General features: G+C 43.4%; 1 protein-coding gene across 2 annotated transcripts in view; it reads left to right on the top strand.

Moving 5' to 3' along the window:
- The window catches only part of tcerg1l (transcription elongation regulator 1 like), a 636404-nt gene that overhangs the window by 462659 nt on the left and 148674 nt on the right, over positions 1-25071 (top strand). For both annotated transcript variants that reach the window (XM_080205273.1, XM_080205274.1), the window contains exons 10-11: positions 3039-3105; positions 14192-14327. In XM_080205273.1, coding sequence (XP_080061399.1) covers positions 3039-3105; positions 14192-14327 — 203 coding nt within the window. The remainder of the gene's footprint in view (positions 1-3038; positions 3106-14191; positions 14328-25071) is intronic.

The following is a 25071-nucleotide window of genomic DNA, read 5'->3' as shown; positions in this document are numbered from 1 at the left end:
TCAGCTTCACATCAAAAATCGGTGCAAATCTGTATAAATTATTCAAATGAAGACTTTAATATCATTAGCCAGCCCAGAACTAAAGTCTCCAACCTAGCCCCCTGATACTGCCCAATGAACAAAGTGGCAATGCCCAGGGGGCACCTTGGCACTGCCCAACAGGCATCGGGCAGAGGCAAGGAGGTGGAGCCTAATGGAGGTGAGGGGCCTCTGGGGGCAGATCGGTGGGAGTAATGGGTTCTGCTGCCATTTTGCACTCAAGCTTGATGACGGAGGGAGGCCAGCGATTGGGTCTGGACATCAGGGTGAGTGGGGTCAGGGGTGGCGGTCAGGGCTGCCGGTGAGGGGGTGGGATCAGGAGATCAGGAATTCCAAGGGGTGGGCAGGTCAAGGCTGGCCCCAACATGTCCTGAGGACAGTGATCGGGTGGTGGTAGACATTTCATAGCCAGCAATGGGGGAGTGATTGAGCTGGCCAGCGATCGGGAAGCTGGCTGTGCGGGGCTACTGCACATGCACCGACCTCTGCTCTGACAGATAGGCACATGCGCAGTCGGCCTCTCCAGCAGGAATAGGCCCCACCCACTGATTTTTAATGAAATTCATGCTAGTGCACCCTAGAATGCTGTTATGGAAAATTCATTTTGAAAATCCAGCTGAAAAAACCAGTGGGATTTACTCCAATTTTTACATGAATTCAGCACTTAAAATTTTTTTGGGAGAATCCCACACATTGACCCTTGAAATTTTCTTGAAGCTTATTGCGATCTCCCAAAAAAATAATTTGACAGAAAATTGATGCAAAGAGAGGAGCAGTTGTTAGTGGCATTCTTTAAGGGTGTCAGGATTATGCCTGGAGAATGGTGAACCTCTGTGGAAATGGTGCACCTATCTACCAGCAGGAAACGTTGAGAGATAGTATCTACATTCATGGAGCATGCTGTGCAGAAAATGTTAACTTTGTTAAAGTGCCCAGAGATGAATTGAATCAATTTCTGATTCAATGAAAGGGATAGAAATAAGAATTACGAAATTGGACCTGATTGCATCTTGATGGTGCCCTCGAGTGGTGGCCCTGCCAAGTTCATGGGGTTATTAGGAGAACAGTTAATGTGGATGGGCCCAGCAGGCATTCGCTGTACAGGCAGACTTCAACAGCCTGTCTACCCTACGTGACTGGAAATTGTGGCATGCACCAAGCATCTTGGGGTTGTGACCAGTACCTCCGAGATCATATTCACAGTCTCGCCTTGCCTCCCTGGCCTGAATCCCGTTGTGCTGCGGTGAGGCCCACCTGCAACATTTTGTGATATTTTGGTCCCATGATGTCTTAAAACTGGTCAGACAGAATCCTGAATGAGATCTGAGAATGAGGGGACATGAGATTGCTTTGGCAGATAAGGCAAAGGAGAATCCAAAGAGATTCTACAAATACATAAAGGGCAAAAGAGTAACTAGGGAAAGATCGGCCTCTTAAGGATCATCAAGGTCATCCATGTGAATGCAGATCCTCAAGATCCTAAATTAATATTTCTCATCAGTATTTACAGTTGAGAAAGGCATGGATGTGAGGGAACCTGGGGAAATAAATATTGATGTCTTGAGGAGTGTACGTATTACAAAGAAGGAGGTGCTGGAAATCTTAAGGTGCATCAAGGTAGATAAATCCCCGGGACCTGATGAAATGTATCCCAGGACATTGCAGCAGGCTAGGGAGGAAATTGCAGGTCCCCTAGCAGAGATATTTGTATCATCGATAGTCACAGGTGAGGTGCCTGAAGATTGGAGAGTGGCAAGTGTTGTGCCTTTGTTTAAGAAGGGCTGCATGGAACAGCCTGGGAACTGCAGACCAGTGAGCCTAATGTCAGTAGTGGGTAAGTTGTTAGAAGGTATTCTGAGAGACAGAATCTACAGGCATTTAGAGGAGCAAGGACTGATTGGGGACAGCCAGCATGGCTTTGTGAGCGGAAATTCACCAATTTGATTGAGTTTTTTGAAGGGGTAACCAAGAAGGTAAGTGAGGGCTGTGCAGTCGGCATTGTCTACATGGACTTTGGTAAGGCCTTTGACAAGTATGGTAGGTTGTTGCACTTCTAGGAGTACAAGTTCATAGCTCCTTGAAAGTGGAGTTACAGGTGGACAGGGTGGTGAAGAAGGCATTAGGCATGTTTGGTTTCATTGGTCAGAACATTGAATACAGGAGTTAGAATGTCTTGTTGAAGTTGACCAAGACATTACTAAGGCCACACCTGTAATACTGTGTACAGTTCTGGTCATCCTATTATTGAAAGGGTATTATTAAACTAGAAAGATTGCAGAAAAGATCTACTAAAATGCTACAGGGACTTGATGGTTTGAGATATGAGGAGAGGCTGGATAGACCGGGACATCTTTCCCTGGAGCGCAGGAGGCTTAGAGATGATATTATTTACGTCTATAAAATAATGAGGGGCATAGATCGGCTACATAATCAACATCTTTTCGCAAAGGTAGATGAGTCTAAAGCTAGAGGGCATAGGTTTAACGTGAGAGGGAAGAGATACAGAAGGGTCCAGAGGGGCAATTTTTTCACACAGAGGGTGGTGAGTGTCTGGAACAAGCTGCCAGAGGTAGTGGTGGAGGCGGGTATAATTTTGTCTTTTAAAAAGCATTTAGACAGTTACAATGTAAGATGGATATAGAGGAAAAAAGGCAATTGGGACTAGCTTAGGGATTTTAAAAAAAGGGCAGCATGGACAAGTTGGGCCGAAGGGCCTGTTTCCATGCTGTAAATCTCTATGGCTGTAGGACTCTATAATGTAGCAAACATTCTGTATCAAGCTATTTCATCTCAGATATTAAAGAGATTATTTTTGAAATGTTCTTTGTGTCAAATCGCATGCTCTTTATTTGGCAGATTACTGTGTAATTTCAAATTTTCAGATAATTATAGACTCCCACACATATATGATATATATATTTAACTATTGTGATTTTCTCATTAAAAATGAACTGCAGCATAATCAAAAATATGTAACTTAAATTCTTCTACCACATTAGCAAAAGATGAAACTTCTAATCAAGAGGAGGCCAACGAGGAACACCTTACGAAAACAAAGAGAAACAAGTATGTCAATTATTTTTCTCATTTTGATAGATGTTCTTTGTAGCCTAAGTTTCTTTTATCTACACTGTAGTACAAACTTTGTAAAAGAATAGTATTTAATTTTATTAAATTAAGATGCGTTTTAAAATAGTGCATCATTACTTGTTTAACAAGATGTCATTTGAACTTCATTTAGACATGATATACGATGAAAATCATTTATATTTTCACTAATAGTTGAAGACATTAACCTTTAACAGTATGACTTGCACATGTGCACTATGTATGTTTTATTAGGTCAAAGTAATTATTTGAGCCCTGTGGTGTCCGCAGTTTACAGCAAACCCTAAAGGCCAGGAAAATAGCAGAGAACTGCATTAAGACAACTTTCTATATAGTCCTGTGCCAGGGGAAATTTCCTACGGGATTGGAAGTGGAGCAGCTGCCTGCCCGATGGAAGCATGCATCCATTTTAAATATTTGAGGGCTGTGTTAGTGTTCATATTTTAGGTTGTGGCCCCATCTACATTTGGCTCCACCCACATGGTAGGGGATGTCTGCACCATGGCTAGCTCATGACCTGCCTGGCTGCGGGCAAAGGTTCCACTGGTTTCAGTGACAGAGGACTGCAACTCACTCCAGCTGCCCCTCTATCCCATGGAGGGATGCAGGTGCCCCCAGGAATCCAAAGAGAAGAAGAATGGTGGGTGCACAGCCCAGGATCTTCCACCCAGGAGAGCTGGCGGTGTCCAGCCCATCTGACACCCCTCTCTCCCTCTGAATGACACAACGCTAGCCCCAAACACTGAGGAGGGCAGCACAGCAAGACCCGTGCAGCCTGCAAGTAGGCCTATACCCTCAATGACCAGGCCCTCCCAAGGGATGCCAGCCAAGGTCATCTGAGGCAACAGGATGTGGAAGGCATCAAGCCACCTCAGCCTCAGCTGTGAATCTTGGGATCATGCCTAGATGTACCAGAAGGGTGAAGGACCCTCCCCGCCCCCGTATCAATGTTCATGCCTCCCATGTCTGCAACTCTTTTCCAATGATGAGGTGCCAAGGGCTGACAAAGAGCTGAGAGCCCATCCACGTCGGATGTTAGGTGTACAAAGACACCAGGACCCCTGGCCTCGGAGGGGCAGTAGTAGTTGAGGTTTGTCATCCTACATTTGTGAACCGTATGATAAGCGCATTCACTGGCAAAAGACTTTCAGCTCTTTGCCAGGCAGGAATCAGACGTATCTTTGAGGAGAGAAGCACAGCTGAGACATGTTAGCAGCTTTTCAGTGATAATGCAGGGAATCGGGAAGATGAAGCCATAATGTGCCTTCATGTGAGACTAATCCCACAAATTGGCGCTGGACGATCTCCTTGTTTTAACCTCTTGTTTGCAGTCTGGAAACAAACTTCATAGCAAACAAGGGATTGGGCAACCTTCACAAGCTTAATAGAAATTTGGCACTGAACAGTTCACAGAGGAGAAGCCTCAGGCCCCTCCTCAATTCAACTAATTTCCTGGCTAACCACTTACCTTTTCTTCAAAGGGTGTATTTTTGGAATGCAGTTAATGATGATCCCACCACCCAAACTGAAAGCACATTCAAGTGCCTAGCCAAAGCAGTTGGTCATGTTGGGGTGGGGTGAATCTGATATGCACCCCGCGCTAGGCATTAGCTCAGTGGCAAATACTTTCTGACATGGGAACAAAGCACTTGAAGCCATGATCACTTCTGAGTCATTGATAGAAAGAGGACTTTAGGGGATTAATGTTGACTCTCATCTGTTCCTCACTGATACTGCAGAGGAGGCCATCAGGCAGTTGGAGCCTGGATTTATTGCTGACTGCATTATCATTTTCAGACAGAAAAGAGGAAGGAGAAGATGGTGAGAGAGTCTCCTGGCTCACCAAAGGGAGGAGCAAAATACTCAAGACATAGAGGATCAAGCCCAGAGACATCATGTGTAGACAGATCACAAGACCCAGAATTTACAGAATTGCATGTGTTACCTGCAAATAAGTGAGAACAAGTGTCACTGATGCCTCCATCTTACAGAGATCTGATTGCACATTTGCCATTCTATCCAGGAATTGGCTCCTGGGAAGGCAAACATTGAGTATCCTCTTGGACAAGTGCCCTCCATCAAGGGCCAGTATAAGCACCAGTGTTGCTATCCCTCTCATTTCATCCGTATACTTCAATACGAGAGTGAATAGTTCTACATCAGGCTCAGATTGTTCTGATCGTTTGAAGGATGAGGAAGCCTCAAGAGCATGTGTCCTTGCTGAGGTGAGGCGCTAACTGGCAGAGGGAGTCCCGGCACCAGGTCTCAGAGGTTGCTGCCTCTTCAAGCATCTCTCCAGCATCCCAGTCACAACCCAACCCAACAAGACACAGGCACAGTTGCTTGATCCTCAGTTGACTCATTGCTGCACATCTTCAACCTGACAAAGCTCCTCAAAGAGATCCATCTGAAGCAATGGAACAATGCACCCTGTGTAACAGCAATGGGGAAATCACATAATTTACACTTGGGAAAAGGCAGCTGATGGCATCCCACTGCTGTGAATCCAATAAGAGATGACTGCAATCTTCAAAATCACACTGACATTCAGCTCTCTGTTAGGGATCCTGGGCTGCACCTTTCCTCACCTTAATATAGATGTAGATCTCCTGAGCATGATGACATCAAATTCTTACCTGTCTGATATTGAAATGCCTTTGTCAATGTCATAGACATTGTGCCCTTATCTTCCATCCTGGTCCTTGCAAAGTTCAAAATGGTCACACAACATGAACCCCTCAAGGGTACGTGTCATTGCTAGCAAAGAGCACATTTTAATTTTAGCACATCCTTGTTCCTATCCCCATCACTTTGCCTAAAGCAATGATGTTGCTTCCAGAGTATGCTCAAAGGCTCACTATCCCACCCATCCTTGGAATTAGCAACAGTGACCTTGGCAAGTGCTAAGGTGAGGGAATGAACAACACTGCATCCCATCTTTGTGACAAGAGTCTCGGCCTGTCAATAGACACACAACAGGGTGTGAGATGCTGAAGGTTGGACATTGGAATGCCAGTACAAAAATATGTCAGAGCCTCATCATCTTGAGGTGACATGGTGCTCCCACTTATCAGTGTGCTAAGCGGATGAATACTCTTAACATCAGAAACATAGTTGGTTGACAGCAATGCACACAATCTCGTAGTATAGGCTCATACCATGAAAACTGACAGAGCAAACAATGCACAATGTAAGAGCCTTGTTCATGTTTGAATACATCTCTTTTTGAACACTCCACATTCACCTTTCAAGCATACAGATGATATAGGAGAATACCTCTTCCTCAATCTCACACAGCCAAGAATAAACATGACATGAATCTGCTAAGCATGTGAACAAGGTTAATTTCACAAGCATACTTAACATTAAGGTGGGGGCATCACTTATATGGAAAAGGATCTGGAAAAGTCCACACATTATGGTGGTTTGGAGCTATTGTACACAGATAAAAGACCTGTAGATAGCTACATCTGTGATAAGTGTGGGGAGGGTCCTTGTATGACACATGATTCAAAGAAAATTACAGCACAGGAACATGGCCTTTGGCCCTCCAAGCCTGCACCAACCGTGCTGCCCGACTGAACTAAAACCCCTTACTCTTCCGGGGACCATATCCCTCTATTCCTATCCTATTCATGTATATGTCAAGATGCCCCTTAAAAGTCACTACCATATCAGCTTCCACTACCTCCCCTGGCAATGAGTTCCAGGCACCCACTGCTTTCTGTGTAAAAAATCTGCCTTGTACGTCTCCTTTAAACCTTGCCCTTCATACCTTAAACCTATGCCCCCTAGCAATTGATTCTTCCACCCTGGGAAAAAGCTTCTGAGTACCCACTCTGTCCATACCTCTCATAATCTTGTAGACTTCAATCAGGTCACCTCTCAACCTCCGTCGTTCCAGTGAGAACAAACCAAGTTTCTCCAATCTTTCCTCATAGCTAATGCCCTCCATACCAGGCAACATCTTGGTAAATCTTTTCTGTACCTTCTCCAAAGCCTCCACATCCTTTTGGTAGTGTGGCGACCAGAATTCAACACTATATTCCAAGTGCGGCACTAAATAAGGTTCTATAAAGCTGCAAGATGACTTGCCAATTTTTAAACTCAATGTCCCAGCCAATGAAGGCAAGCATTTCAATGGAACTGGAGGTGATGGCTCATAGGAAAAAAGGCATTTGGATCGGGACACAGAGCCCCAGAGTCACCTGGATGGATGGTTCTGGATGTCCAGCTGTTTTGGTCTTCTTCACAAAGGGCCTGGCTGACTCCTTGAGGACAAGGGGCAGCTGCACTGAGACCTAGGTACTTTGCTCCCCTATCATATCGCCATGGATGGATGCCACCCAGTGCTACAGCAATGGAGTGGTGCTCCTGCAGCAGCAATGATATCCTAGATCAAGGCTTCCACAGGGGTTACCATCCTGCTGGTGTTGACCTCAGTGCATTAACATTGAGATGATAGCTGGTGTTATCACATTGAACTGAAGGCAAATGGACTCTTCCATCATTCATGTGTTCTGTGAAATGCAGTTGAAATCCCTTCCTGATATTCCTATGAAACTGACATAGGACTGAGTTAAGGGGCATGTCATGTGACTCAGTCTCAGCTGAATCATGGGCTTAAGCTGAGTGTTGCTGACCTCTGATGCCCCTGCCTCCACTTGCTATGGAGAAAACTGCGCACTCTTCTCACCAGATTGTGAGTACAAGCCTGCTCTAGAGTGAGGTCTCTCTGATGTGTGTCTCTCTGCACTGGTGGAGCCTGAGTGTGAGCACTGTGGGTCTTCTTCTGTGGTGTCCTCTGGTTCCTCATCCAAGATGTTGTCAGGGTTTGAGACAAAGAGTGGGAGCTTTCCAGAGCTGCCTGTTAAAGAGAAAGGAGGGATTATTTATACATGGCAGGTGGACTCTTAAACAGGACAAAGCAGTCACAGTGTGGTTGTCTGAGGGTTGAGCTGATGGAGGCTTTTCACTTTAGTGTACACGGCCCACCTCTCTGTCAGCACAGGCATGATTGATGTCCCCTTTGGCCAGCTCTTGTGGTCCAGTTTTCAAACTCCATGATGAACTTAAGTTTAGGTAATCCTTCCCAGTCTGGGTACTCCATTTTATTGTCTGCAAGCTTGTTGTGCAAGACACGTACCTGAGCAGATGATAAAGATGCCCTGGCAGGCATCAGTGGTGAGTGAAGCCATGGACACGATGAGCACACAAGCCCCAGAGGAGATGAGGCCAAACGGAGATGTGATGGTGTGTTTGAGAGTGAATGGTGATGCCCCTTGAGTTGATGGTGAATGAGATGCCAGTAAATGTGTGATGGGCTTGTGAGTGTGTGCATTGAGAGCACTGAGACGATTGACTTACCCTAGCAGCACAGATGAGATCATTTGTCCTCTTCCTGACTTCTTCTGCATGGCATTGGCATCGACTGGCACTTCCCAACCCAGATTGGTTGGGGTGAATGCTGGCACTGATCTGCAGGTTCCAGATGGGGGGAGGGGGTGAGGGTGGTGGGGCTGGTAGACTGTGGGGGGAGATATATTGCTGTTCTGATCGGGGAGCCCTTTCAACATGGTACCCTGATCTCAATGCAGCCGGACTCTGCCAGCATGTTGAGGCCCAACCCCCTGCATGACAACAGGAAACATGCCCTCTTGATTTTTTTTGGCAGAGTGCGGTCAGATCTGGAGAGAAAACTGATACGTTTCTCTAGAGAGCCAGTTTTCTCACCGGAAACATCACTCTGGCAATTTTTGGTAAAATGTTGCCCACTGTATCAATTGGCAAAGATTGGTCAGATTTTAAACCAATGAAGAATGACAAAGACAAAAAGTGGATAAAAGTTAAGTGTAAGACAAAGCTAGCTATTAATATAAAAAACAGTGTCCTAAAAGTTTTTGATAGACAAGAAAGTCAAGAGCTTTAGAGACAGTAGGCTGACAAGAAAGTGGAATTGAGTGTGCAACCAAATCTACTAGGATCTAAATGGTAGAGCAAGCATTAAGAGCCAAATGGTCTCCTCCTGTTCTTAATCCTTTGTTGCATTGTCCCAATATTAAAGCATAAAAAGGGGTATTCCAAAGCTTTCTGACCAAGAGGTCTTTAGTGGTGAATTCTGTTGGGATGCCAGGTATAATTGACTTCTGGATTTCTGCATTGCGCTGTGCATATGTGAACAGATGAAGGCAACTCACTAACAGTTTCACCAGTATTATGACTGCTAAATCAGGGCCAATGTCTCATTTATTTTATTAATGAAGCCTTCTTAAAACAAAGAGGCAGGTGACAATGTGCTTCTCTATTGATGATGCCAGGGAAAACCAATTTCATCTTTATGGTTTAATTAAAAAGAGACAGCAGTTTTAAACGTCGTAAAATGCATCTGCAACATTAGCAAACAAACAAACATTTTCCTTACGGTGGCACAATGGTTAGCACTGTTGCCTCACAGCTCCAGGGACCTGGGTTTGATTCCTGGCTTGGGTCACTGTGTGGAGCCTGCACATTCTCCCCATGTCTGCATGGGTTTCCTCCAGGTTCTCCGGTTTCCTCCCGCAGTCCAAATATGCACAGGTTAGGTGCATTGGCCATGCTAAATTGCCTCTTGATGCCCCGGGATGCGTAGGATAGAGAGATTAGCGAGATAAGTATGTAGGGTTACAGGGATAGGGCCTGGATGGATTGTTGTCAGTGCTGACTTGATGGACTGAATGACTTCCTTTTGCATTGTATGGTTTCTATGAAGTTACCATGTCCCTGCTTTCTACACAATTCTACACTCGTGTTTCAAGAAAAGACAGAATGTATTTGTACTCTTATGGTTTGATACAACAGTAAAATATTAGAATTTAGTGAAAATTGTAGATGCTAGTCAATGATAAATTTAGCAGTATGAAAAATGTCAAATTAATTCAAACAATTTTAAAACAAGTAGGCCCAACGAGGTGCTGGGAGCTTCTTGGTGACCTGAACTGGCCTGTTAATGAGTTAATCGTTACCTTTGTTCCGTTATGTGCAATGCTTCTTGTCATAAGTATCATAACATGCCCTCTGACAAAAACTGAATTTTAATCACGCAGAACATTTGTTGATGTTAGATTCCTGCAGAGTACAGCAGATATTTATGTCCCCTACGTAATAAGATACAGCAGATAAATGGACAGTTGATTAACATGTTTGGACATTTGCCTAATTTAGAGTTTGGTGTGTTCTAAGAAAATCTTGGAATTGCCAATATAGTATATTAAATATTAACAGCAGTGATTCATAGACATGTAGCTCAGTGTTAGTCATGCAGGTAGTTGCAGATCCCGTTTGCATCCTTCACATCCATAGATTGGCCTCTTGGCCACATCCTTCAGGAATAGCCAGAGATAAACCAGGGGCAAAATTCATCATGGGTTTGGTGGCAGAGAGAGCATTTAATCTGGTGGGAGGGGACAGGTGGGGACCCTGCAACCTCCCTGCTTCCAACCCAATTAAGTCCTGGGTGGGAAGGCCACCTCCTCGTCCGCCCTTACCATCATTAAATCCTCCAATGGAATCCACTGATCTGCAATATGTACTCTGATATTTTGGGATCTGAAACTTAAAATCAAGCACAGTGTGAGGAACATTCATACATTATCCTGGTTAGGCTTTATGAAATGAATTAGAAACACAGGCAACTGTTATAAATAAAAGACTAGTTTTCCATTCAGTTTACAGCTTTTTAATGAAGTTCCATAATGTTGAATTAAAATGATGCTAAGATATATAATGCATAAAGATGCTGTTCTTTTTAAAAAGCTCAGTTGGCACAATCCTTATTATGTTATCTTGCTAATGCATAATATATAAAGTTATTAAAGATACCATACCATGGCATGATACCACTGTGGTTTCCACTGGCCCGCTTCTGGTAATTCACATTTAATCTAATATAATAAAGGATATATTAAACTAGAAAGGGTGCAGAAAAGATTTACTAGGATGCTACTGGGACTTGATAGTTTGAGTTATAAGGAGAGGCTGGATAGACTGGGAGTCTTTTCTCTGGAGTGTAGGAGGCTTAGAATTGATCTTAGACTTAAACCCCTTTCACCAATACCTCTGAAATTAATAAAAAATAATCCCCACAAAGTAAAATTGTTCTTACTTTCTTCTGTAGGATGATTAAAAATGCAGACATCAGTTCCGTTTGGTACCATAGAATGCGCTACGGTTTCAGGACTGCCCTGGAATATCCAGAAATTAAAGATTAATTTATGGGACATTACTATGTGTAACTCAGGTGAGAGAAAAAAAAATTGAATATCAAAAAGCTTCATGGTTCCTTTAAAGTCCTCTTCAGATAATTGGATTTTTTAGTTATAAGATATCTAACATTGGGGGGGGATAAAGATTGCTTGGATTATTCTTGAGTGTTAGTCAATCAGATAATGAACAGTCTATAAAATATTGAGGGGCATAGATAAGGTAGATGGTCAACATCTTTTCTCAAGGATAGGGAGGTCTAAAACTAAAGGGCGTAGGTTTATGGTGAGAGATATAAAAGGGTCTAGAGGGGCAATTTTTTCACACAGAGGGTAGTGAGTGTCTGGAATGAGCTGCCAGAGGTAGTAGTGGAGGCGGGTACAATTTTGTCTTTTAAAAAGCATTTAGACAGTTACTTGGATAAAATGGGTATAGAGGGATAAGGGCCAAATGCAGGCAATTGGAAATAACTTAGTATTCATGGACAGGTTGGGCCGAATGATGTGTTTCCATGCTGTAAACTTCTGACTGTATGACTCTAGAGATTAAATTTATTTAATGCTATAATCTAATGACTACATTTTTTAACCAATTTTAAAACATGCTCCACCCGTGGAGAAAATACTAAGGTCCTTCAACAGAATCCACTGTTCTGTAATGTATACTCTGATATTTTGGGATCTGAATCTTAAAATCAAGCACAGTGTTAGGAACATTCACACGTTATCCTGGTTAGGCTTTATGAAATGAATTAGAATCAGAGGCAACTGTTATAAATAAAAGATTAGCTTTCCATTCAGTTTACAGCTTTTTAATGAAGTTCCATAAACGTTGAATTAAAATGATGCTAAGAAACATAATGTGCCAGGAGAATAAGTAGCAGGCACAAACTGCTCCATTATAACCTCAAATCCACATTTTGTCTCTACTCATGGAATTGTGTGCGAACAATGACAGTTTTTTTTAAAATACCTGCTAGGACCTTATTACATGGGAGAGGATTCCTCAGTCAGCAGCTGAGGGATATGAAAACAACAGGGAGTTTTTTTGTCTCGCGTACAAAAGCTGGAGAATGTTTCACTGACTGATTATGTCAATTAGAAAATGAACAGACTGCTCATTACCTGATTGACTAACATTCAAGAATAATCCAAGCAACCTTTATTCCCCCCAATGTTAAATATCTTATAACTAAAAAATCCAATTATTCAAAGAGGACTTTAAAGGAACCATGAAGCATTTTGATATTCATTTTTTTTCTCTCACCTGGGTTACGCATAGTATTGTCCCAGAAATTAATCTTTAATTCCTGGATATTCCAGGGCAGTCCTGGAGGGTTGAAACCCAAGCGCATTCTATGGCACTATACGGAACTGATGTCTGCATTCTTAATCGTCCTACAGAAGAAAGTAAGAGCAATTTTACTTCTTGAGGATTATTTTTTATTAATTTCAGAGGCATTGGTGAAAGGGGCTTAAGTCTACTGCTTAGCTATGGCAAAGCAGGGCAGCTTTCTTGCAATGCCATTGGCTGAACATGATATGCTTGAGGTTACGATATTTTTATCTGGATATTCCAGGTCTGATGACTAGGTGATCACTGAGTGTCAAACCAGCAAGTTGTAATTGTTAATGACACCAACATTGAAGCCAGTGAAACGCTTTTGTACAAATGTATCCAGTGGAAACTGGCAACATTTCAATTTGTTACTGTTTCTAAAATATAACCATTTCTCCTACCATTCATTCAAATAGTGGAGTGCCCCAGGGGTCGGTGCTGGGGCCTCAGCTTTTTACCATTTATATAGATGATCTGGAGGAGGGAACCGAGTGTAGGGTGTCGAAATTTGCTGATGACACCAAGATTGGGGGAACGGCAAATTGTGCGGAGGGTGTGGAGAGTCTGCAGAAGGATCTAGATAGGCTGGGCGAATGGGCCAGGAAATGGCAAATGGAATTTAATGTTGGCAAGTGTGAGGTGGTCCACTTTGGTAGGAAGAATGGTAGGAAGGACTATTACTTACGGGGCGAAAAACTGCAGCAGGTGACGGTGCAGAGGGACCTCGGGGTCCTTGTGCATGAGTCGCAAAAACCCAGCTTGCAGGTGCAACAGGTGGTCAGGAAGGCGAATGGGATGCTGGCCTTCATAGCGAGGGAGATTGAATATAAAAGTAGGGAGGTCTTGCTGCAGCTGTATAGGGCATTGGTGAGGCCGCAACTGGAGTACTGTGTGCATTTTTGGGCGCCGCACCTGCGCAAAGATATTTTGGCCTTGGAGGGAGTGCAGAGGAGGTTTACTAGGCTGATACCGGAGTTGAGGGGGTTGAGCTATGAGGAGAGGCTGAATAAACTGGGCTTGTACTCGTTAGAGTTTAGAAGAATGAGAGGAGATCTCATTGAGACGTATAAGATAATGAATGGGATGGATAGGATAGAGGTGGAAAGACTCTTCCCGCTCAAAAAAGACAATAGGACTAGGGGGCACAGCCTCAAGATAAAAGGGGGGTGGTTTAGAACGGAGTTGAGGAGGAACTTCTTCACTCAAAGGGTGGTGAATCTCTGGAATTCTCTGCCCGTTGAAGTGGTGGAGGCTGCCTCGCTAAATATTTTTAAGACGCGGGTTGATGGGTTTTTGATAGGAGAGGGGATTAAGGGTTATGGGGAGAGGGCGGGAAAGTGGAACTGAGCCACGACAGATCAGCCATGATCTTATTGAATGGCGAGGCAGGCTCGAAGGGCTGGATGGCCTACTCCTGCTCCTATTTCTTATGTTCTTAAATCAATATTATGAAAATTTTTTTTTAAAGAACTGAACAGCCGGAGATTGCTAATTCGGCGAAAGAAGAAATGCAAGGAAAAAGTTTGGAAAATACTCCACACAGAACAGTTGTCCCGTTAGAAGAGCGTATAAATCATTTCCGGGATATGCTTCTGGAGAGAGGGGTAAGAAGAGCACAGAAATTTATTCTGCACCAACTTATTTAATTGTTTGTTCATTCAGTAATAACTGTTCATGTTTCAGTATGTTGCATGATGATTTAAATCAAAAGACACAACTCTTGTCCACCAGAATGCTGAAGTTTATGTAAATGATTTTTTCCCATTGGAGTTGAGAAGAATATTTAACAGGAGATGCATCATATTTAAATCTGCTCCAGACGTAACGGCTGGAATTTTACCAGCACGCCCACCCCGATTCTGAGGGCGGATGAGCCTCTGAGAACGGCTTTCTCCGTTGGCCTCGGGCAGACATGCCGGTAAAATTCTGCCAAATGTCTGAATTCCAAAGGCTAGTATCCTGAACATGCCTTCTCAAGCAACCATACTGGGGATTGTGGGGATCAGCAGGACATCTCACCTGCATGGGTCAGGTGTAGGAACATAGGAATTACAAGCAGAAGTAGGCACTTTCGGGTCTGCTCCACCATTCAGTTGGATCATGGCTGATATCTCTCTAGTCTCAAATCCACCTCCCTACTTGTTCCCCACATCCCTTTAACACATTTTATAATATCAGAAATATATCCAGTCCCTTCTTGAAACTATTTAATGATTCAGACTCCACCACACTATAGGTCAACAAGTTCCACAAATTCACCACCCTCTGCAAGAAGTAGTTCCTCCTCATCTCGGTTTTAAATCTACTGCCTCTCGACCCATACCTGTGACCTCTGTTCGAGATTGCTCCACAAGGGGAAATATTTGGTGTGCAGCAGCATATTTTTGGATGCATCTCCACAGATCATGAATTGAATTTCATATTGTCAGAGAAGGATTAAAAGGGATGGTTCCAGAACTCACTGTTGCTCTCAGAATCTGCTTGGTAAACCTGTTGCTATCGATGTGACATCTCCTGCGTTGCCACACTTCCCAAGCTGTTCTTAGCCTCGGAACCTTCCTGCAAAGTGTTATAGATGTAGGTAATGAATTTTTACAGCACAATTCATCATCACCAACATTGTATCACGTGTGGAAACTTCTTTCACTGCTTGGACATGAAACAAATGTTTCCTGATTGTTTGACAAGTGAAATCTACCTCCTTTGATTCAGGCCACTATCTCCCATATCACAAGGTAGTTAATTCTCCTCCTCTAGATAAGATACAGTGGGCGGAATTTTATGAGATATTTTCTAAGCGACCAGCTAGCATGAAAACGGGAGAGTTGCTGATTTTTTTTTTTTGGGTGAGTTTTCATTCCCAATTTCATGTACTCAGTCTTTCAAAATATGGGCTAGACTGTTTCTAGCCAGTAGAGGCAGTGGGCGGGGCCTGTTTCATCAGACAGCCAGCAGCTGAAGTCGGAGCCACAAACTGCACATGCGCAGGAAAACAGGAAAAAAACAGTTCTGCTGACAGAACTCCAACAGGCCAGATACACCTTCCCGCTCCATACCCACTGCCCCCCCCCCCTCCCCCCCAGACATCGGAGACCATCCTCAACAATACTGGCCCCTTTTACCCCCTCACCCCAACCATGGATGCCTGGCACATGGCCCCCTCATCAGTCCCCCCTCCCCTCCTCCCCGGCCCCGATGGGTGACTAACATGACCCTCTCTCTCCCCTCTGGTCCCCATCACCACCACCCCTGCCTCCATTAGCACACCTATACGTGCTGACTTGGCTTTCCCTTCATGGTAACAAGGCAAACTTGCATTAAACTCACTGGAATGCTCTAACGGGTGCGTGACCCACCCAAACTGCCTACAGCTGATCTGAGCTAACAAGGGACAGCTCCATAAAAAACCCAAGGACAGACAGACAGGCAGGCAGTGCAGAAAGAAATGGCTCCAGGAAGACAGCTCTCCATTTTCTGGATGCAGATCTGGCTAGGCTACTAGAGGCAGTGGAGGCAAGGGGGGAACACCCTCTCCCCACCCTCACCCAGCAGGACACTGTCCAAGAGGATGGGATGAAAACGCAGCCTGGGAAGTGTTGGCAGCATGCATGGGTGCCACGGCACTGACCAGGAGAACTGGCAAGCAGTGCCGCAAAAAATTGAGTGACCTAATCCAGGCAGCAAGTGAGTGTGAAATGACGACACACACACACACACACACACATTTCCCAATCATTTTGTTAGCTAAGTTATCCGCCCCTCATAATTTTTTTTGGTTATTTTAAGAACATAAGTGATCAAGCTAGCATATCCCAGACTGTCACAGACATGACTAACTCTCATCCTTCCATAATACTTACCTGTGGAAGTATCCTTGCATACATCCCAGGAATGATCTTACCAAAAAATTCTATGCGCTGACCTAGTGTGTAAATGGGACAGAATTGCACCCTTTCTTTGGCAAGCAGTCAGGTGACTAATTGCCGACCTGATACCCTCACCTCCTCCGGACAAGAATCACCCTGGCGATCCCCAATTAAGTTTTAAGCTTAAGCTTTTCTAAGTTTTTTTGTTAGTGTCACAAGTTCGCTTACGTTAACATTGCAATGAAGTTACTGCGAAAACTCCTAGTCACCACACTCCGGTGCCTGTTTGGGTACACTGAAGGAGAATTTAGCGTGGCCAATGCACCTAACCAACACATCTTGCAGACTCTGGGAGGAAACCAGAGTACCGGGAGGAAACCCACACAGACACTGATGCAAGTTGGGAATCAAAACCGGGCCCTTGGCGCTGTGAGGCAGCAGTGCTAACCATTGTGCCACTATGCCACCCAATTGCAGAATGCATAGCTCCCCCAGCCTCCCCTTAGGCCTTGCTCCTTAAGGCCATGCCCCCTCCATGTCAGGCCCCATCCCTTGCCTCTTCGTTAGCTGTTCTCTAAGTGCCAGTAAGGTTGGCTGACACTGCCTCCTCCTGCAGCAGACACAAGTCTGTACACTTATCATCAGAATATGAAACCTTGCTTGAACTACATCCAATACCCGCCCAGCTATATGTCTCCATGCTGGTAGAATGTGATGGCTGTGACTCCTCAATAGGTGTATCTTTTTCTTCTTCTCCAATGTCCTTGGTCCTCTGTAGGCTGGATGAACTGCTGAATAGCGTCTCCTCTTGATTCCCTTGCCCTCTTCTTGCTGTAGGTGAGAGGGCAAGTGACTGCATGAGCGAACTCAGACATAGAAGAATGCATAAACCTTAGGTTTCTATGACATACACGGATCCTTTCTGGATGTAGGCTGCCTGCTGACCTCCCCATCTCCGCAGGCTCAGTTTGGGTTTCATCCCTCGGCAGCTAGGCTGTCCATTCTTTGAATTAAGTGAGATATTTGAGTTCAGGTCATCCCCCTCTCATCTTCTCTCTCTCCAATGATGCCTCAGCTCTTCCTGTGCAAAGAGAAAAGATGATGTTGAGAACAATTGGGCATTGTGTATCTTTCTTATGTTTCTAGTCAACCAAATAACTCACAGGATTATGTGCCTTGTGATTAATGTTCACAAAAGTTCTGAGACAGCACCCTCCAGAGCACTGAGCCTGTGAGGATAGAGAGAAAAGGCTCTCAGAGGATTTCATTAGTTGGGACTTGCTGGTATCCTCAACACCTAAATCGCTTCCTCCCCCTTCCACACAGCGTCTAAGCTCTCTTTGTGAAGAATTCCGGAATTGACAGTGACCTGTCCACCTGCAGACTAGATGGATTGCAGTGGGGTTCTAAGGCATCACCTTATCACATTGAGTAGCCCTTTAATGCATTGGCTGCACAGATGGTTCTTGCCACTGAGACCCACAGTGAGGTGAGTGTGAGCAGTTGAGTGTTCGCTTACCTTGGCAGAGCAGATGAGGTCATTCGTGTGTTTATGGCAATCCTCTGAAGGAGGTGCTGGTCATTGACCTCCCTGGAGACTTCCTCCAGTTGTGTAATGGTTCAATCTTCTCCTTCAATCCTCCTGGCCCCCACTGCATTGAGAATTTTCAAGGATGTGTCCTTGTATCTGGGGGCTGGCATTCCCTGTGATTGATGAGCCATCTCCTCCTTCAGATGTAATGTCCAGGTGCCTGTTAAGTGTGGCGCCTGGATTTTCTGGCAGTATTCTGCCTTCCAGCCTGCCTAGTTGTGGAAAACATCAGGAAACCCTGTCTGCATAATTAACAAGGCTGACATTGGGTGATACAGTCCGAATTTCCACCAGTCTCCATGGTGGGAAACACTCCCGGTTCCCATCCTGCCACACGACCTCATGTCAGAATGGAAAATCCTGCCCAGAGTAAAACCTGTCAAGGTTCTTCACAGGAATGCCATCAGAAACAATTTTACCTTGCATCTCATTGAAGATATTAGGATAGGTGACCAAAATTCAAAGAGCTACATTTTAAAGGGTGTCTTAAATTAGAAGAAAAATATAGTGAGCTGGAAAAATTTATGGGTGGAATTCAGAGTTTAGGATCTAAACAGCTAACGCACAGTCACCAATGGAGGACAGAAGGAAATTGGGGATCCTCAAAAGACAAAACAAACCTGCACTTAGTAGCAGTGGCTTCCATTGCAATTGTTCCAGTATTTGGGCTAAGGTACAGATTTATATAAAAAAAAGATAAAACTTAAAAGCATCTTATAAAATGAAATGGATGTAAGAATCAATCACAAAAGTCTCTCTACCAGGTATAAGCTGCTGTACTCACACTGTGACAATTCAGGTTTCTGAATGGACATGTTTACCCACTCAAGTTTAGATGGGAAACAAGTTATTCTTGTACTGTTACACCTTATTTTATATACGGGTGGCACAGTGGTTAGCACTGCTGCCTCACAGCACCAGGTACCTGGGTTTAATTCCAGCCTCAGTCCACTGTCTGTGTGGAGTTTGCACATTCTCCCTGTGGTCTGTGTGGGTTTTCTCCGGCTGCTCCAGTTATCTCCCACACTCCAAAGATGTGCAGGTTATGTGCATTGGCCATACAAAATTGACACTTAGTTTCAGGGAGACTAGCAAGGTAAATATGTGGGGTTTACGGGGATAGGGGATGGGTGGGATTGTTGTAATGTAGGCTCGATGGGCCAAATGGCCTCCTTCTGCACTGTAGGAATTTTATGATATCTTCAGATACAATGGTGTAGCTCCACAGCCCAATTATTTTCATGGGAAATATTAGGTACCAATTCCATGGGCTTCCAGTGCACTGGCTTTTTTATGATTCAGTGGCAAAAATAGATTCCATTCACTGTTCCAGACAGCATTTGACTTTGAACATCTAGGAGAATTTGCCATCCATTTGCCACTAACTTTGTGCTTGGCAACATGAGATATTTTACAACCCAGTGCTTCGAGGGAAGCATCTGACAAGTAGACACCATAATTTTGTCAGACTTTGTAGATCAGAGTATTCAATTTTTCAGGACAGTTAGTAAGCTAATATCACGTAAAATCAGAAGCTTCAGTACACTTAATAGAGCAGCTAGGCTGTTGGTGTGCTCTAAGCCAGGGACAATCTTTGCCACGTTTCCTTCCAGAATGATATTTAGAAACATCTAAATATAGAAGACAGGAGCAGGCAGAGGCCATTTGGCCCTTCGAGCCTGCTCTGCCATTCATTACAATCATGGTTCATTATCCAACTCAATAGCCTGGTTAATTTTCCTCATAACTTTTTTCTCATAACTAGTATTTTCCTCATAACCTTTAATCCCATTCGCCAGAAGTTCTCTATCCAGCTGCCTCTTGAATACATTCAATTTCTAATGTGTGGACAGACAAATATGTCCTTTTAGAAGATTAATGAGGCATATTCCATTCCTGAGCAAGTTTCACATCAAGGGATAAATGAAAAAGAAGGACAAAAGCTGCTGTGTTTCAGCTCCATCAGCTGTATGATGCATTGAACACCTGAGCTTGGATCAGTGGTCTTGTGATGAACCTTCATAATCACAAGTGTCTATCCAGGACAGTGCAATGTATATAAGTAAAGCTCCTGTTTTTGAACCTTATTGATAGATGCAATTTTTGTTATTTTCTTCACGTTTTACATCTTCAGATGGCATTGTACAAATTCTATTTTCAACCTATGTCTATTCAGCTGGCAGAAAGGGAGAAATGGAGAGAGAGGGAAGAATAATTCAAAGACTGTTTTTGTTTGGTTTTACATTCTAAATTAATCAGTCAGCCAGAAAAATCAGCGTTGGTCCGAAAAAAAAGTCTTTCAACCAATTATTGCACTTGGTGATGAGAAAATGGATTTAGCCCTGTGCTGTAGCTTCACCAAGATGGCACTTTGTTTTTAAGTGTGCCCATATTGCTATCAGGAAAAATAGTGAAAATATCAGGGAAATCCAATAAATTGGAATGTTTTCTGTTGGTTCTGTTGGAAAATGGAAGCTGCTTAGAGGAAGGACTAGTTTGATTAGGTTAATGGAACAAGGGCTTTTGAGCTGTTCGTGAGTCTAGCGACACTGCAAATAGGTGTTTACCAAAGGCAAATTGGTAACAATGAGGAATAGAGCATAAAAGGTTTGAATAAGGTGTCAGAGGTTCAAAGGAGGAGACAGGGTGTGAATTTTGCATTAAAGTTCCAAAAAGTGGCCTCACGAAATGAAGGTTACTAAGTGGGGCAGGCAAACATCAGGGATAAACACCCAAAATGATGGCGATGAACAGCCTGTCCAGTCCCATCTGTGGAGAGAGAAAAACAAGAATTAACATTTCATAGAATCCCTACAGAGCAGAAGGAGGCCATTCAGCCCATCAAATCTAATTGTTGTAGTATAGGCTCAATGGGCCAAATGGCCTCCTCCTGCACTGTAGGAATTCTCTGACAGAGCACCTTACCCAGGCCCTATCTCCATAACCCCAAGTACGTACTTTGCTATTGTCCCTAATCTACACATTTTGGGATACTAAGGGGCAATTTAGCATGGCAATCCACCTAGTATGCACATCTTTAGTCAGTTTCTCAACCTGAAATAATAACACTGTTTCTCTTTTCACGGATGCTATATATTTCCAGTGCTTCTTATGTTAATTTCAAATTTCTAGCACTGGCAACATTTTGCTTCTTTGCCATAACTAGATACGCTAATATCTAGTTATAAACCAAGATCCTATAGTCCCTACAGGCACACACTCCACACCCAATAAACTGATGGCAGCCCCATTTCTTGATTGCCCTCCTCCTGGTTAACTGCAAGAATCGTCTACCCCAACCTCATAACTAACCCAAGTGGTAAAGTCTCAGGTTTTAATACTCAATTGCTTGCAGATAGGCCAAGGCAGATGTGACTAGTTATCCAAGTCAGTGCATTGATCATATACTGAATTTCTGTCCTGTGAGATCCAACCTTGATGGCATCATAATCTGTACCAGCTGATGCCATAGAATGGGTTGTTAGCATTGACATTGAACTATAACTACTTTCCCAGCCGTACAAATAAAAAAAAACTAGCCTATGGAACTGCTCCCAGTTTTGTCACAAGTCCCCAAATGTTCATTAGGAGGACTTTGTAGGATTAATGGGGCTGGGGTGCCTTTGTCAGGTGCCATGCCTAAATCATTGGCAGTAGCCTATTGACTTATGAAGCCCCAAAGCCTGCCCACCATCTACAAGGCATAAACAGGACTGTAATGAAATACTCTCCCCTTGCCTGGATGAGTGAAGCTCCAACAACACCACTCAGGAAGCTGGACATCATCTAGGACAAAACGGTCCACTTGATTGGCACCCCATCTACAAACGTTCACCCCCTCCACCTGACAAACAGTGGCAACAGTGTGTACCATCTGCAAGATGCACTGCAGAAATTCACCAAGGCTCCTCAGACTGCAACTTCCAAACTCATGACCACTACCACCTAGAAGGACAAGAGCAACAGCAACATGACCTGGAAGTTCCCGTCCAATCCACCCACCATCCTGACGTGGAAATATATTGGCTGTTCCTTCCCAGTCATTAGTTCAAAATCCTGGGACTCTCTGCCTAACACTGTGGATGTACCTACAACACATGGATCGCAGCAGTTCAAAAAGCCGCTCACTACCAAGGACAATTGAGAATGGACAATAAATGTTGGCCCCCTACAGCAATGCTCACATCCCATGCATGAATTTTTAAGAAATTATTTTATTCTTGCAGCTTCTTTGGTATAATTGAGTGGTGCTCTGGGCAAACTGAGAATGAAATTAAGAGCAATGTTGCCTCTTTGTTTTGAGTCCATGAACAATTTATTTTAAGTGTGCAGCCTCTTTAATTTTTTTTTCATATGTTTCTGTGCATGTGATAACTTAAATGGGCCAACTGGCTTCTGCCATCAATCGACTTATAGATGTCGACTAGGCCAGCTTGGGAGTTGTTCCCTGAAAGACATTCATGACCCAGATGGGTTTTCACAACAGCCCAGCAGTTCAAATGCCACCATTACTGATGCTAGCTTTTAATTTCAGCGTTTACTTAACTGAATTTAAATTCCCTGAGTTCCACGATGGAATTTGAACTTGTGTCTCCGTATCTTTAATCCGAGCTTCTGATTGATCCAGTAACAGAACCATTATTTCACTGTACGCACCTCCCCGCATCCCCACCCCCCACCGACCCCTACCGCCTCTTGAATCTGAGCTGTTACTGAGCAACATCTCAATTCCTGTCAAACTATTTAGAAAGAAAATCTGAGTGACGATGAGACTGAATGCACTCGCGTTATTGAGCTGAATAATAGAGAAAATTTAATTCCCAAAGTAATGGCAAATAAATGAGAATGCTGCCAAAATCTGACAGGTGTATACCTGGATGTAACTAAAGTCACACAATGTGAGTCACTGGTGTCACTGGTTTTCCTGGTCATTAGCAAGTCTGTTTGCTGACTGTCATATTGACGAATGCGTAGATCCCCCACATGTGCATCTGGCCATAAGGAGGATATGCCATCTGTTTGAAAAGGTAAATATTAATAAACAGTACATGCCAAAATTTTACAGTTTAAACAAAAGACTTGAAAGTTATGGACACACAAGTATGTCTTATTGATGTCTTACTCAGATGTATTTATATTACTGGATTTAAATATCCCTTGGTAATTCACCTTCTGTTGCATTGCTGAAATGTTGACTCTATGTTTTCAACAGCGATTGTTATCTATTTCTCACATCCCTTCAGCTGGGAAAAATGCATCTCATGAATAAGACCCATCAACAACTTTCTGCTGCTTATAATCGGTGACCACTTTCTTAGGTCCACCATCATTTTTCCATGATCTTCCTCCTCCTACAAGCATTGGAGGAGGTTATCACGTCTTCAGATATGGGCGTAGTAATAGCAGTGCAGCTGTGGTGCTCACCCAAGCCCACAGACAAAAAGCCCAAACCATTTTCAGGTTATGACCTTGTTTAAATGTTACAATTGAACTGAAACTTGCTGCTGCAGTTTGGTACAGCTGAACATCACCCAGCCTCCATACAGAGCTGATTGGCACATACAGCTCGTTACACGTCATGGAACACGGAGTTGATTGCAAGCAGCAGGCTAAAAGATTTTTATGGGGTCAGAAGGAGCATGAATGCTTCCACCCGACCTTGCAAAAATCATGAAAAGAAGCAAAAATCTATCATAGCCAATTGGCTACCAATGTTCTTTATAAGAAGTGCAGTTTAGGCCACGCACTACATGGAAAAGCTGGAAACTGCATGCACTCACAAACTCCATCTGTGATTCCATGAATGTTGCAGTCAGGTGGAATAATCCACCAGTGTCCTGCCTATTAGCCTGAGCCAACATCTTCTGTGGAAGTACAAAGTATTTCCTTGCTTTTATGACATTTTTCCTCTTTTGGACATGAGTTTTCTCTGTGTAATATCGTGGGAAGAAACTAAATGGTGCATGCCCGTCCACTGGAGTGGTAAATTTGAATAATTTCAGTTTATTTCAAATTTGCTATCTTATTTTACCAATCACAAAAAAAATTAATAATCCCTCAAGCTTGGTGTGGGCACAATCATATGAGCACTTAAATCTCTTGAAATTGCCTTAATGTGTGAAAATACAGAAAGAGAGCCCCTCTAAAATGCACAATCTAAGTAATAATATGAAGCATTATGAAACTCAGCTCCCGCAGGTTCACAGAGCAGGGGTATTGAATCAGTATCCATTAGGCACACTCTGCCTGATTTTCAGCCCTATTGATTTCCAGTGAGAAGCGGGCTGGAGCCTGATTGAAATGTAACCAGACATCCTACTGACTTAATCAGTGCTGCAACATTATTTTTATCCAAATTCAGGAGTGGGCTGGTTTCAGGAACATCCAAAATAAAAATATTACATTTAAACAATGGTAAATTCATCAGTGAGAGGAGAGAGTTGGTTGGGTAAATAGAATAAAGTCATGGTGGCAAATAAATAGTGGGAAATATGAAAAGAAACAATTTGTAAAAATGTTCAATAGAAGTCCTTTTTATTAAGAGCAAAAACTCAGCAAGAAAGATCTATCTGTGGCTTGCTATGGAAGTTGAGGATAGCATTAGATTATAAGGGGCTTATAATACTGCAAAGTATAGTCATACGCCTGAGAATTGACCATGTTTTTGAAACCAGCAAAGGACCACCAAAAATGTTGGTAAAAAAGATAAAATAAACTAGCCAGGAATATAAAAAAAACAGATTGAAAGAGCTTTCACAGGCATATAAAAAGAAAGAATGTAGCTAAAACAAAAAATCAATTCCTTGGAGACAGGGGCAGGTGCTATTATCTTGGGAAAATAAAGAAACAGCAGAGTCATTGAACAAATGAAGAAAATTCCCGTCCATAGTG

The sequence above is a fragment of the Carcharhinus amblyrhynchos genome, chromosome 17 (genome assembly GCF_965287045.1).
Source record: "Carcharhinus amblyrhynchos chromosome 17, sCarAmb.v2.hapA, whole genome shotgun sequence".
In the NCBI taxonomy this organism is placed as follows: Eukaryota; Metazoa; Chordata; class Chondrichthyes; order Carcharhiniformes; family Carcharhinidae; genus Carcharhinus; species Carcharhinus amblyrhynchos.
This window is presented reverse-complemented; position numbering and strand designations above follow the sequence as displayed.